The sequence below is a fragment of the Orcinus orca genome, chromosome 2 (assembly GCF_937001465.1).
Source record: "Orcinus orca chromosome 2, mOrcOrc1.1, whole genome shotgun sequence".
Classification (NCBI taxonomy): domain Eukaryota; kingdom Metazoa; phylum Chordata; class Mammalia; order Artiodactyla; family Delphinidae; genus Orcinus; species Orcinus orca.
Window position 1 is genome coordinate 68517355 of NC_064560.1, and position 15162 is coordinate 68532516.

Below are 15162 nucleotides of genomic sequence, written 5' to 3' on the forward strand. Positions count from 1 at the left end.
CAGAAACTGGACTTCAGTTACAGTTGCCTTATTTGCTCAGTGAAAAATTTCAACCGAGTTACTAATGGACTCATCTGAGCTTTAGCTTTTATTTCCCCAACTTTTCATTTCAATTCAGGCTTAAAAAGATGAGAATCACAGTTAGGAGATACTATAAGTTACAGCCAGTAGTAGCAGCCTTTGTGTGTGCATGTTCCTTAAGTGCTCTTAGAGCTATGCCATTTGTATCCATTTCCCTATATTATAAAGAAAGCAAATTTTAGAAAAAAATCCAATCCCATACCTTGTCCTTTTTTGCGTAGTAGTGTCATAATTAATGTCATTCTTCACATAGTATGTTGAGGATATTCTATAAGTTAGGCTCTGGGGAGATAGATTGCATCATGTTTTTATTTTTTTTGCGGTACGCGGGCCTCTCACTGCTGTGGCCTCTCCCGTCGCGGAGCACAGGCTCCGGACGCACAGGCCCAGCGGCCACGGCTCACGGGCCCAGCCGCTCCGCAGCACGTGGGATCCTCCCGGACCGGGGCACGAATCCGTGCCTCCTGCATCGGCAGGCGGACTCCCAACCGCTGCGCCACCAGGGAAGCCCCTGCATCATGTTTTTACTTGCTTAAATTACTGTATCTATTTGAGTAGATGAACACCTTTTCATTATTTTTAGATATAACATGCTTCTAGTTTTTTTAATGTTACTCTTATTTTATATATTATCTTTATTTATATCTTTGTACATAAGGGTTTTTTTTCTTCTTTTGAATTTTATCTTTAGATTGAATTCCAAAAAATGGAATCAGTAGGTTCAAGGATATGGATGTTTTTGTGTGGCATAGGAGATTTATATAGTTTCTTTTTTTCTACTTCAGGTAAAATTGGTTGCACTCCTTTGAATTTTCTCTGAGTTTCCTTGTTTGAATCATATGGCTGCTGCTGTTCCAAAGAATCATGATGTTATTTGGTCATGCTTTTGAGGGACTTGATTTATCATCATTTTCTTACCCTTTCCAGGCCAAATTAAAGAAGCGGAAGCCTCGAGTAAAGAAGGAAAACAAAGCACCGAGGCTGAAAGATGAGCATGGAATTGAGTTTTCGTCTCCTAGACACTCAGATAATCCATCAGAAGAGGGAGAAGTAAAGGTATGAGGCTGGATTTCAGTTGAGATTATTTTTAAGTTACATTTATTGTGCCAACTGGTATAAAATTATCTGAAATGTGTTTGGTTTACATTCCAGAGTAGATAAAATAAAAATAGAAACTATGTTATGTCTTTGCTTAACCTGTGAGAGAGGAATATGTTCATTTAAAATCAGCAATTGAAAATTCATAATAGAAGTAAATTCGTAATGGAAGGAAATGAAGGGAACCATGCACATTTCAGTGATAAATGGCAATTGACACTCAGCCTCATTGCTGGGAGCGATAGGGAGTGGTGGAAACTGTGGTTAACCAGGGAGCTCATGCCTAATATATAGGGGCAGCTGTTATGCAGTTCATTGTTGGGCCAAACAAAACTCATTGTTGGGCCAAACAAAACTCAGGTTTGGCCCAAGGCCTGTCAACTTGTAACCTCTGGTCTAAGCAAAAGGAAAAGTAACTTGCTAGCATTCAGTCTGTTGTTTCCGTGACTGAAAACTTTATGGGATTTTATTTTGTTACTCTTCAAGTGTAATTGCCCTTTGAGGTTATTTCCAGGAAGATCAGCAGTGGGTATGTGAACTAGCATGGATTTGAGTCAAGCATGCATGAATTCAAATACTAGCAACCTTACCAATTACTACCTGGCAGGTATATAATTTCTTTGTTCCTCAGTTTTTTCCATCTGTGAAATGGGAATGATAATGCCTGTGTTGAAGGGTTGCTATGAGAAATAAAGAGAAGATGTAAGTGAAGAGCATCTGCCTCTACAGGCTTCACTTTAAGCAGATAGCTTTAAGGCTGTATGCTTGAGAACATGCTTCTGTGGACACAGTGATGAACCATTGGGAGCAGTGCTTTTTTTTCTAGAAAGTAAACGAGGAAATGTAAAGTTTGTGGCAAAAGCTCATAACCTTGTTTGTTTTCTAGGATGATGGCTTAGAAAAAAGTCCAATGAAAAAGAAACAGAAGAAGAAAGAGAACAAGGAGAACAAGGAGAAACAAATGAGTTCTAGGAAAGACAAGGAAGGGGACAAGGAAAGGAAGAAATCAAAAGATAAGAAAGAGAAGGTATCGATGTCATTCTGCTTACTGAGATGCCTGCAGCCTTTGAAATTCCCTTCTAGGATTTAGAAGTAGAATGGGGTTTGAGGGCCCTGAAATAATTGTCATTTTATGAGTATATCCCAGAAGGAAGGATGGGGCTGTCAGGGGGATGCCTGCACCTCTTGCTGCAGAGAGAGGGGAGTGTGTGAGTTGTGGTGGTCTTTAATATAGAAGCCTTTATTTGCTCTTTTATTACACACTTCAGAGGGGGTGTTGGAATGAGACAGGACAGGTAACTACTTGATACATGTTCTCAGACTCATGGTAGAAAAACACAGTCCATAGATGAATCTGAATATGTGAAATACTATCAAATACTATCAAGAGTTAAGCTTTTGGAGTAGAAATGGGTGAAAGCCCTACTATTATTATATAATCTTCATGTTGGGGTTTTATGAAGTTCATTCCAAACCACAGAATTCTGGTACAGTGTTGCATCTTGCTGACTTCTGATGAAATTATTTTGCAATTAATCTTTAATCATTGTTAAAACATACAAACAAGTAACTGCCTTAATTCCACCATCCAGTCATAGCTCTAACAGATTTCTTGATGAGCATCTTTGGAACTTTTTTATTATGCATATAGGAACAAATATAAAATAAAAATCAGACCAGACTGTTTGGATAACCTTTTCTCCCCACTTAGCAATATATCACAAACAGCTTTCCAAGTGAATAAATAAAAGTTAAAATCATTTTTAATAGATAAGATTTTGTTTGATTATAACATTTTGGAAACAATTTTAAGTTTCCCATATTGAAATTGCTTTCAAATTTCTAATGTTATAAACTGTATTGTAACAGATACCTTTCTCTGCATCTGTGCTTCTGCAGAAAGGTGTTCTTCTTTTAAGGTGAAATATTTAAAAAATAAAAGCACAAAGAATGATTTAGCCAGCATCCATGTGTCCACTACCCAGATATTGCAGCTGTTGTTAACATTTTTCATGTTTACTTCAAGTGGGTTTTTTTTGGGCTACTGTATTTGGTATCCATGCACTCATTACTGGGACTCCCCTCTGTTTCTTCTCCCAATTTCATTGCTCTCCTCCCTCTTCTCTCCTCCGTAACACTGCCCTGAAGTTCGTGTGAAACCTTCCTGCCCATGTTTTTATACTTTTACTACATATTACATAATCGTAATCAAAGCGTAGTATTGTTTTATGTTTTTAAATGTTCATACATAAAATTTTTTATATGTATCTCTGTCTCCATCCTTCTGCACCCTTTCATGGATAAATGAACTTTACCCATGTGGATTTATGTAAATTTCAGTCACTTGAAATATCTTAGTTAATACAGTTTCCAAGATCAAAGTGTACTTTCATTTTGAAGTTGCTACAAGCTACTCTGTGAGGGCTCTGCCAATTCACAATCTTAACCTCTTGATGACATTTTTATGCATTTTATGGATTAGGGAATAGAAGCCAGAATAGCACTGGTGAAGCTAAAACTATAATTGGCTCTGTTTAGAGACAGAAGTGGGAATGACATATGATTAAACTGTTAATCAAATAGGTTTGGCTTCATGATGTCTCAAAACTGAGGCCATCCTGTGTACCCACTTGTAGTGATGTGACATAGCTGAGAAGTCCAAGTTGCAAGACAGGAGTACACAAATGACAATGATTCCTTGTAACTCTTTTTTAAAAGCCTAAAGGTGGTGATGCCAAATCTTCAAGTAAATCAAAGCGATCTCAGGGTCCTGTCCATATTACAGCAGGAAGCGAACCTGTCCCCATTGGAGAGGATGAGGATGATGATCTGGACCAGGAGACATTCAGCATAGTAAGTCCTGAAGTTGAGGAATTCTGGGGTCTGCAGCCACAGTGCTTGCTGCGGCTGTGCCTTTCATAGTTCCCGCCACACAGCCTCAGTCGGTCTAAGCAGCATGACCTGAGACGAGGCTGGGGTCCTGGCTGCGTGAGCTGGAGCGGTGGCGAGCAGGGCCTGTCTTATGTGTTCCCGTGTTGTGGGGCTAGGAGCCAAGACGTGGCCTAGGATGTGGTTCATCTCCTCATAGGAGACAGGGCAGGTGAGGGGAGGAGTCATGGACCAAGCCTTGTATGGGGTGGAAACAGGCCAGTGCGTCCTCAGGGACTTAGGCCCTTACCGGAGCTGCATGTGTATATTTTATTGTGTTGCACTCGCTTCCCTTCCCCTCCTCTCTTGAGGTCTTTTCCTTTCCCCAAACTTCCACACATCACTGTTCACTTGAATAGTTAATTTAGTTTCAGAGAGAAAGTGATCTTCCAAATCTCAAAATATTCCTGCTCTGGGGAAGCAAAGCATAGAATTTTGACCTCATCCTGTAAGGCAGTCTTCTCTCTTTTTACCCTTTTTTTCCCGTGTTCCCAGAAACCTGTATGCATACGTGTATATTTTTTTCTCTTCGCACTTATCTCATTTTTCTTAAATCTCTTTACTCTTCTTCCTGTGAGCTCTCTGAGGGCAAGTACTGTGTCTTATATAAAGTATGTGTAGATGCTAGAAGTAGCTCAATAAATGAGTAAATGAATAAATTCATTACACAACCAGCTCTCTGATCTGTTTCCTGCTTCTTCCTTAGCCCAGTGTTTAAAAGAGAAAATCATAACTAACGCTTCTGTGGTACCATACTATTTAAAAAATTGCTCTTATACAACATTGTAAATCAACTATACTTGAGTTAAAAAAAAAAAAGAAATTGTATTTACATACTGGCTCATTTACTCTTGTTTTTATATTATGATATCTTCTAAAAATACAGAAAAATTTCAGGAATGTAATAGGCATTGATAGAGGTACCATCAAGTTTTGTCAGGTCTGAATTTTTTAAGGCTCAGGCTATAAGGTTGAAGCTTCTGGTCATGGTTTGTTACCTCCCTAGAAGTGACCACAATTCTGATTTCATTGTAGATCAAATTGTAATTGTCATGTGTGGTTCTAGAGTTTTACTACTTAATGTCTCTAAAGACAGTAAGTAATAGCTCATATAAACAGCCAGGCATTATTAGTGTGCTTTTTGTGTTTTTTCTCCACAACAACCTATGAGGTAGGTAATTATCTCTATTTTACCCCTTAAAAAATAAGGTGAGGAGAGTTAAGTAACTTGTCCAAGATGTAGAGCAAAAATTTGAACCTATCAGTAAATGCCACACTGTGTGTATCCTGTAACTTGAGTTTCCTCCCTCAGCATGTACACTTTTGAGATTTATCCATGTTGATAATTATGTCTCTGATTTCAGTGTTTCATATTATTCTGTTTTATGACTTCCACAATTCATTCTTTCTCCTATTGATGGACATTGGGGTTTTCCAAATGTTCACTACTACAAATTGGCTGCAGTGAAATTGTAAATATTTTCTTATACACATGTGTAAGAGCTTCGCTCGTGTGTAGCTTGAGCAGAAAAGCTGGGTGTTTCTTTGGGTCTGCACATCTACTGCTTTTAGATGTTGTGGAATTAGTCTTCAAAGTGATTGTAGAGATTTGCACTCTTTCCAGCAACGAATGTGAGTTCCAACTGCTTCTCAGTCTTGGAAACACTTGGTAATTTCTACCTTCTTAATTTTTGCCAATCTAAGAGGCATGATCTATTGACCAGTGGTGCTGTTGAACATTTACTTTCATGTTTCTGGTGAATTGCCTGTTCCAGGTAATTTTTCTCTTCTTACCTTTTCTATAGGAATCCTGTATCCATTCGCAATACTAATCTTTTATCTGTTACAGTCATGTATCTTCCAGTTTATTTTGTGTACTTTTAAAAAATTTAAGTACAATACTGAAAAATAAATCGTAAGTATGTAGCTATGGAAATTATCACAAAGTGATGGAAGTTTGTCAGATTTTCACTCTTCTGAAGTTACATGGACATGTGCCTTAATAGTTCCTTATATTAGATACTTAGTGGCTGACAACCATGCCCTACAGGTCAGAGAAAGTTTCTTAAATTATTTTGTGATAATTTCCTCCTCAGTTCTTAATTTTATCCTACTTTTTGGATGTTGGACTTTGGGAGTGGTCCCTAATATTATCTTAAACTTCCTTCCATTTCTTCTTTTCTAACTCTACTTTCTTGGAGATCTCCTCAGCTTTATCTGCCATTATTTCTTTTGAGGTTTTCATTTCTTTTGTCATGTGTTATTTCCAAGATCTTTTTTCCCCATATGGTTCTCTGAATGTTTTTATATTTCTCTTAGATTTGTTTTCCGTTGCTCATGTTAGATATTTTTCAAATGGCTTGGTAATCCTTGGTTGTCTGCTCGTATCTAAGAGTAGGGACTAAACATCTGATTGGAAGCTCTGAACATGTGGGTTGGGCTTGATCGACTTTGAGAGTGTTCTCTGTAGGGTGATCTGGCTGGGCTGCTTCCTTGGAAAACTTCCAGTGGGGAGTCAGCATCATTTGGTTCTTCCTCTTGGGTGGTCGGATTTTGGGGACGAGAATCCTCCAGTCACCTGACTGGAGGGTTAAGGCCTGGCTTTCTTCGTTCTAGAATCTGAGAGGCAAAAAATAAATAAATAAAAAGACTGGGCGGTGGCTTATCTAATATGTATATATTCATACAGTGCTATTCTCAGTGTAGTAGCCTTGCCTCTCAACTATGCCTGTGTAGCCCAGTTCAGAGACTTTTCTTTTATCCTCTCCAAAGAATAAACCTCCATATCTTTTGTCGGGCAGAGTTGGAAGTCTGGGCGTCTATTATAAATCTGTTCCTCTTAGGCAGTCTTAACAAAACAAAACAAAACAAAACAAAATCCTTATTTTTAGCCCTCATCCCTACTTCCAGAGATACGTAGCTAGCCTCTGCAGGAATTGCAGTATAAATCAGGTTGGTTCTCAGCTCTTTCCACTGCTGGGTTAGGATTTCATTGTCTCAGGTCTATTGAGTCATTTCGCTTGCTGCCAATATTTTGTTGCTGTTGCTTCCTCTCATTTTCCATGTCTTTGTGGGCTTATCTCTTCTTATGGCAATTTCTTTACTGTTGTTTTAGTGGATGGGGAGGGGGAGAAAAAGATTCTTGTGTTCAGTCTACTATCTTTGTCTGGAAACCTTTCCCTCAGTTTCTTACAAGTCTAAAGGACTTGTAAATATTTTATCCTGTAGTTTTAGATAGTTTGTGATGGGAGGTTTTCAGGTTGGGTCTATAATTTTGCTTCTCATTTATCTTCATAATGGCCTTGGGAGATTATCATGCCCCTCTTGCAGATGAGGAAACAGAGCAGCGTTTTGAGAGGCCAAGTAAGCTGTAAAAGTCATCGCTCTGAGCGATGGAGCTGGGACTTGAACCTCAGGTTTTTCCGACTCTAACATTTATACTTGTTCCCCTGCCATTACCTGCTTCTCCTCTAGTGATTATGTGGCCTGGGGGGCGCTGTGTGTTCTCTGGGAATTTAGGGCCCAGTAAGCACAGCTGAAGCTTTCTTTGCTGCAGATGTTTTATGTCTCTACTCTTGGTCTGTTCCAGTGTAAGGAGAGGATGAGGCCTGTGAAAAAGGCACTGAAACAGTTGGATAAACCTGACAAGGGGCTCAGTGTACAGGAACAGCTGGAGCACACCCGGAACTGCCTGCTGAAGATCGGGGACCGGATAGCCGAGTGCCTTAAAGCTTACTCAGACCAGGAGCACATCAAACTGTGGAGGAGGTAAGCAGCCACAGCCTCGAATTGCCTGGTTTGATTTGATGACAAAGTGTGTGTTAGGGGTTCTGTTTTGTTTTATGCAACATGACACAGCCACCTAATGAAGTATTTTTTTTCCCAGCAAAAGCAGTCTATTAGCAGCATACCTGCAGGCTTCAGTTTTCTTTTCCTGAAATAGGCCATTCCTCTGAGACCAATCTTTTGAATGGGTAGGATGATGTCATTATTTTATGAGAGAAATACCGTGATACTGGATTTGCTGGCCTGTCCTCAGAATAAAGACTCAGTCTTTAGACCTGGAAGGGATAGAAACCGTCTATAATTTCACTACTTTACCCATCTCAGGTTAATATTCAGAGATAATATAATAACTAATTGGTTAGTTCTCTGCTAACCTCATGAGAGGAAGCAAAGTCTAAAACCACCAGAGCTATGAGTTCTCTTCTCTTTAATAATTGAAGAGCTCTAGTAGTAATTTGGATTAAGGCAGTTAATCCAGAACTTCAGTTTGTAAGGCATTATGACTTACATATATTCATTTATATACTCACTTTTGATGTTTTAAGAAAACATGACTGGAATTTCTCAAAGACAATTGTAACATTAAGTCTCTTTCCATACTCCACAGTTATGTTGAACTCATATATTGATAATTCATGGTTAATGAAGTATCTTTGTATAATATACCTAATATCAGTGGATTGGCTTTTGAGTGAAAAAGATTTAAGAACACCTTCTGTCATGATGCTATCCATAGCATGCTTCACACCCATTAAAAAAAGAAGATCTAAGTTTTGAAATGTGGCTTGACTTTCCTTTTACACTGTTCCCAAACCAGATCCCTGTATCTAGCCATCTGGCTTTCTGTAACGAAAATGCATCATCCTAACGTATAGATCCACGAAGCTGGGCTGGATACTGTGGTCCTGGACTGCTGTGTGGTTCATAAGCAGTTCCTTGCCCACTTGTGAGGAACTGTCCACGATGAAGTGGTGATTGGAAGATCAAGTACAGTAGGAATTCCAAGAAGGAATAAGCACATGCAGAGGAGTAGTGAGGGAGGGAAGTCTTCTGAGGGCTGGGCAGGTACACTCGAGCCGGCATGGAAGAGCAGAGTGGACCTGCTTAGATGAGGAGAGGTCTCAGGCTTCAGCAAAGCCTTGAAAGTGGGCCAGTGAAGGGCCTGGGAGGGTCTTAGGGTTTAAAGGCAGTTCGTTAAGATGACTGAAGCCCTATTACAGAAGGCTTTAGAAAGGCAGGCAATGGTTTTCCACACTGTGCAGCAGGTTTACTTGTCCAGAGCCAGGGCAGCATCCTCTGAGTGGCATGGCACGGTGTGGTGTGACTGCTCTCCAGGAAGTGTGGGAGGATGTGAGCCTTCCGTTCCAGCTCACGGAGGTTACCTGTGACTCCTTATCCTACACACCCGTTTTACCAGTCACTCCCCTGTTGACAGTAATGGCATGCTAGAGTGAGTGCAATGGAATTGGAGGAGAAGAATCCCTTGAAGTTTTAAGGTAGAAATGACAGGCCTTGGTGGTGACGACTGGGAGGAAAGAAGGGGCAGCAATGCAGAGGTGCCCAACGGTACATAGATCCCCACCTGGGATATGGCGGTGATGACATTGCCCGGCAGAGTCCAGGGAGTGCAGAAGGTGGAGGAAGACGTTAGATCCAGAGTCCTAGGTGCCAGTGAAATAAATTAGAGGGGTTTTAGCTGTGAGACAGACCCTCGTCTCCAGACCCCTAGGTCAAATTCTATTGACAGTAGCATTTAAAGGTGTATTTATTACTGTTGCCAAGACCTGAAAGATTATTTCTGTAACTTATTTTCTATACTTGGAGAGTATTCCACAGCAAAATTCAATAACTTGCCATCTATAAAGAGAATAGTTATTTTTAAAATCCTGTAATTCACCAGAACAAATTTTTTTTTTTAAGGAACCTATGGATTTTTGTTTCCAAGTTTACAGAATTTGATGCTCGAAAATTGCATAAGTTATACAAGATGGCTCACAAGAAAAGGTCTCAAGAAGAAGAGGTAAAATACAAACTTCATCCTAATTCATACAAACAGATAAAAACCATTTCCACAGAAAAATTCCTTAATTACTGTTTTTTTCCTGAGGAGATGATCATAGACTCATAGGTTGTTGGTGCTAGAAAGGGCATGGGTTCTCTGCCCTTACTTTGCAGATGGAGGTCTAGGTCCAAGAGGGGGTGCAGGAGCCCACCACAGCCCAGCCTGTCTTGGATGGTGGGCTCTTTCACTCTGTTAGCTGTGCAGTTTCTCCACATGTTCCACGAGTAGTCAAACTAACACTTAAGACCCGATGGGTAAAATAGCCAATGTATTGGAACCAGACAGTGTGGAAATTCTGACAAGGAGTTGTTCCTCTGTGTTCTTACATCCTGGAATCATTTATTCACCAGGGCTTTTCTTCCATATGCACATGTCTTATGGTAGCTTATAAATGTGGCTCCTGAAAGATAACAGTTATGGGCAGCACATAATTTTTCTGTTCTTTTCTGGGCCACATGTACTTGGTGTCCTTCCAGCTTTTGTACGTAGGGTCCCAACCGCTCATGTAAAGGAGCAAACATGAGAAGGTGCCCAGAAGCTGCCTCCCATTCTTTGGTGGAGGGGCATGGGCATGAAGTGATTTGGCCAGTGCTGCAGGGGCAGCGTTCCTTGTTCAGGCATGTCCCTTTGCAGATCTGGTGACTTGTCACGTGGGCCCTACCCCAATTAGCCGTGTAGCGCCAGTCTAGGAACATTTAATACCTCCTTCACTACCATGTCAAGGCTGACGTCTTATGTCTCATCCCCTCCTGTATCCTCAGCACCTGGAATGGTGCCAGATGCAGGGCAGGTGCTCAGAAGTATTTGTTGCATGAGCATATCCTGTGCCCAGCACTGTGCTGAGCTGTGGAGGAGCACCCTCAAGTGGTTTATAATTTAATTTTACATGGAAGAATATGGTAGAACCGTAATATACAGGAATAATATAGTAACACTGCTGAATGTTACTGTGAATTTTATACATTGTAGAAAGTCTCTGAAAGAATAGTCAGGAAAAGCCCCAGGAGGGAATGAAATGGTTGGGGAAAGGCCCTCTAGGAAAGAGTGAAAGTTAGGATGAGTGAAGTTGGACAAATGATGTAAAGGGTAAAGGGCTTCATTAGTCTAGGTATCAGAAGTTAGGATAAGGTGAATAATCAAAGTAGTGGTCCCACTAGTTGGGGTTATAGTATATATTCACAACCTTTCTGGAGGACAGTTCAGTAAGATTTACCAAAAGACTAAAACATGTAATTCTCCTTCTAAGAATTTAGTCGAAGGAGATAATTAAGGGTTTAAACATGATTATATGGAAATGACTCGATATATCCATATCAGGGAATTTTCAACCATAAATATAATATTGTGGAAGTAAGTATTCACATAAGATTTTTACAATACATTAAGTAAAAAAAGAATATCAAATAATATTTTTGTTTAAAAAAATACGCACACACACACGCACGCATGCGCACACACACAGCAGTTCCCCCCACTGTGGTTTGCTTTCCACAGTTTCAGTTACCTGCAGTCAGTCATGGTCTGAAAATATTAAATGGAAAATTCCAGAAATAAACAATTCATAAATTTTAAATTGTGCACTGGTCTGAGTAGCGTGATGAAATCTCGTGCCGTCCTGCCCTCTCCCACGTGGGACATGAATCATCCCTTTGTCCAGCATATCCACACTATATGCTACCTGCCCATTAGTAACTCGGTAGCTCTCTTGGCTATCAGATCGACTGTTGTGGTATTGCAGTGCTTGAGTTCAGGTAATCCTTATTTTACTAAATAGTAGCCCCAAAGCACAAGAGTAGTGATGCTGGCAATTCGGATATTCTCTTACTGTGCCTGATTCATAAATTAAACTCTCATAGGCATGTATGTATTGGAAAAAGCATAGTACATATAGGGTTCAGTACTATCTGCAGTTTCAGGCGTCCACTGGGGGTCTTGAAGTGTATCTCCCATGGATTAGGGGGGTCTACTGTATTATGTATAAACACGCAAAATGGCTCAGAAAGACATAGACCAAATTATTAACAGTAATTCCATTGGTGGTAAAATTTTAGGTCACTTCACAGTTCTTATTTTTTCCTTATTATATTTTCTGATGTTTTTATGTCAAATATTTCACTTGTGTGGTAAAGGTATGGTGTTACTTAAACATTCAGATGTTTAGCTTGATGACTTTGGCATGGGAACTAGTTCCCACTGGGCCAGTCAGGGGTTGTTTGTTCGAGTTAGCCTGAAGAAGTTGGTGGTCCCAGTTTTACATGGCCTGAGAGCAATTTCCAAGAGTGCTGACAGCCTGACCCCTGTTCCTCGCCCCGTGCAGTGACGTCCAGCGGCCTGGGCCCTTTTTCTGGCAGCTGCAGGTCACTGGAGATTGGCTTCTTTGTAGTGGCCAGCAGGTTGAGCAGCACATGGAGCTCTGTGAGGCTTTCCCTGCCCTGGGAGCTCAGTGGAATTTATGAGCATATTTTTCCTAAGAAGGTAGTAAACAGCAGGGAAGCCGAGAGGGACTTGTCAAAAGTCAAGAGGGAAGTATTTAAAGGGGATGATCTTTATACTGTTCTTGGGAATTCCACCTGGGATCCTGAAGGTCTTTGGTTTCCTTTTACTCTACAGGAGCAGAAGAAGAAAGATGATGCGATTGGTGGTAAAAAACCATTTCGACCAGAGGCCTCGGGTTCAAGCCGGGATTCCCTGATGTCTCAGTCCCACACCCCGCACAACCCTCACCCTCAGAAGCCTCATTTGCCTGCCTCTCATGGCCCACAGATGCATGGACACCCAAGAGATAACTACAGTCACCCCAACAAGAGACACTTCAGTAATGCAGGTGAGTCATTAAGTGAAGTTTTAAAAGCAGGTGCCCAGGGGACTTCCCTGGTGGTCCAGTAGTAAAGAATCCGCCTTCCAGTACAGGGGATGTGGGTTTGATCCCTGGTTGGGGAACTAAGATCCCACATGCCACGGAGCAGCTAAGCCCAGGCCCCTCAACTAGAGAGCCTACGTGCCGCAAACTGCAGAGCCCATGCACTCTGGAGCCCACGTGCCACAACTAGAGAGAGAAAACCCGCACGCCACAACTATAGAGAGTGTGCGACTCAGCGAAGGGCCCACACACCGCAACTAAGACCCGATGCAGCCAAATATAAATAAAAATAAACAAATAGATATACCAAAAAACAAAACAAAACAGAACTCAGTTGTTTAAAAAGAAAAAAAAAAAGGTGCCGAAAGAAGAATCACTTTTTTTTTCCAAAGACAGTAGCTGGACCTTTGTGCTTTATTCTCTTCCATCACTTTATTGTCCTCTTTTTTCTCAGTGAGATGAAGCATGAGACAAAGATCCAAAAGGCTGTTAATTCAAATCTAAGAAGAACATGACCAACATAAATAAGCAAAAGACAAATGAACGACTCAGGGAAACAATTTACATTATATATGACAGTTAAATGATTAAAACTGCTAATATTGAAAAACTCCTTATGAATTGATAACAGAAGGATAACCAAATAGAAAAATGGACAAAGGTTAGGAATAGGGAATTCATTTGGAAGAGGAGATTCAAGTGGCCAGTAGGACAAGATGAACAATTGCTGCTAGGGAAATGTACATTAAAGTAACAATAAATTAAACCAATTTCTTACCCATTCAGATCTGCAAAAATTACAGGGTGAAATGCACACAAGCTGCTAAGAGTGTGAATTGCTACAGTCTTTCCAGAAAATAATCTGAAATATCTAAATACGTAGGCCCTTTTTCTGGAAGTCTGTCCTGTAGTAATGCAAACACATACATGTATGAGGATGCTGTTACAGCCTTATAATGGCAAAAAGCTGGAAATAAATTGCCCATTAATAGAAAAATGGTTAGATGAATAATAGGACATTTGTACTCTATATTATTAGCAGTTGTTAAAAAAATGAGTTGGCTTTATAGGTAAAAAAAAAATTGGAGGGAAAAAAGAGCAACAGCAACAACAGAATCTCTGTTGTGTGTGTGTTTAACTTTATTGAAGTGAAAATCACATAACGTGAATAAACGTAACCATTTTAAATGAACAGTTCAGCGGCATTTAGTACATTCACAATGTTGTGCAACCACCACCTAAATCAAGTGCCGAACCACTTTGCTCACCCCAAAGAAAAAACAGTTTTCATTCTCCCCTCTCCCCAGCTTCCGACTACCACCAGTCTGTCTTGTGTCTCTATAGATTTATGTATTCTGGATTCTTTGTATTAAAGGAATCACATGGAATTGTACAATATGTGTCTGACTGCTTTCACTTGGCATCCGGTTTTCAAGGTCCATCCGTGTTGTAGCATGTATCAGTATTTCATTCCTTTTTGTGGCTGAATAATATCCCATTGTATGGTTAGACTAGAATTTGTCTTTTCATTAGTTGACGGACGTTTGGGTTGTTTCTGCTTTTTGGCTATTGTGAATCGTACTGTTGTGCACATTTGTATGCAACTATTTGAGTACCTATTTTCAATTCTTTTAGATGTATACCTAGGAGTGTGGAATTGCTTGGTCATGTGATAATTCTATGTTTAACTTTTTGAGGAACCACCAAGAAAACACCAAGCTGTTTTCTGTTGTATATATTTGAATAATATATTTGTATAAGCATAGAGAAGGATGTGACAACATACACACACCAGTTACCTTAGGCTGGTAAAAATGTGGACGGATTGGAGGAAATTAATAATTTCTCCATTGTCTGTTACTTCACTGGTTACAATGAGCGTGAATTACTTTTAAAGATAAAAGTAATAAAAAGAAAACATATAGAACAAAAGCTTAAAAGAATATAGTATATATAGAAGCATAGTATAAAATTTTACAGAGTCAAGTGTTCCATAATCAAAATGAAGTATACATTTTTTTCTAAACTTCAATGTTAGGATTTCCTTTTTTTTTTTAAGTACATTCTAATCTTCCAGTAAAATTCTCAAACTTCTAGGAAAATTGATTTTCTCCATCTTTTCCTCTTTTTTGGAACACATTAATTATAAGTATTTAAAAATTCTTGACTGTTATTTCTAATATCTGAATTATTGTGAACCATTTGTATTGTATGCTTTTTTTTTTTTTCCCCTTGGTTTTCAGTCATACAGCCCTATCTTTTAGCATGTCTGGTTATTTTTGATTAGATGGTAGGCACTGTGTTTTAAAAATTGTAGAAGCCCCAGATGATGTCACTCTGCCCCAGA

The 15162-nt window shown here is 39.8% G+C and overlaps 1 protein-coding gene across 4 annotated transcripts in view; it reads left to right on the forward strand.

The window, feature by feature from the left end:
* Positions 1 to 15162, forward strand: part of CHD2 (chromodomain helicase DNA binding protein 2) — a 127127-nt gene that overhangs the window by 92938 nt on the left and 19027 nt on the right. For all 4 annotated transcript variants that reach the window (XM_004271669.4, XM_033431480.2, XM_033431481.2 and 1 more), the window contains 6 exons: positions 1009 to 1137; positions 2066 to 2206; positions 3898 to 4032; positions 7697 to 7875; positions 9814 to 9913; positions 12566 to 12779. In XM_004271669.4, the coding sequence (XP_004271717.1) occupies positions 1009 to 1137; positions 2066 to 2206; positions 3898 to 4032; positions 7697 to 7875; positions 9814 to 9913; positions 12566 to 12779 (898 nt within the window). The remainder of the gene's footprint in view (positions 1 to 1008; positions 1138 to 2065; positions 2207 to 3897; positions 4033 to 7696; positions 7876 to 9813; positions 9914 to 12565; positions 12780 to 15162) is intronic.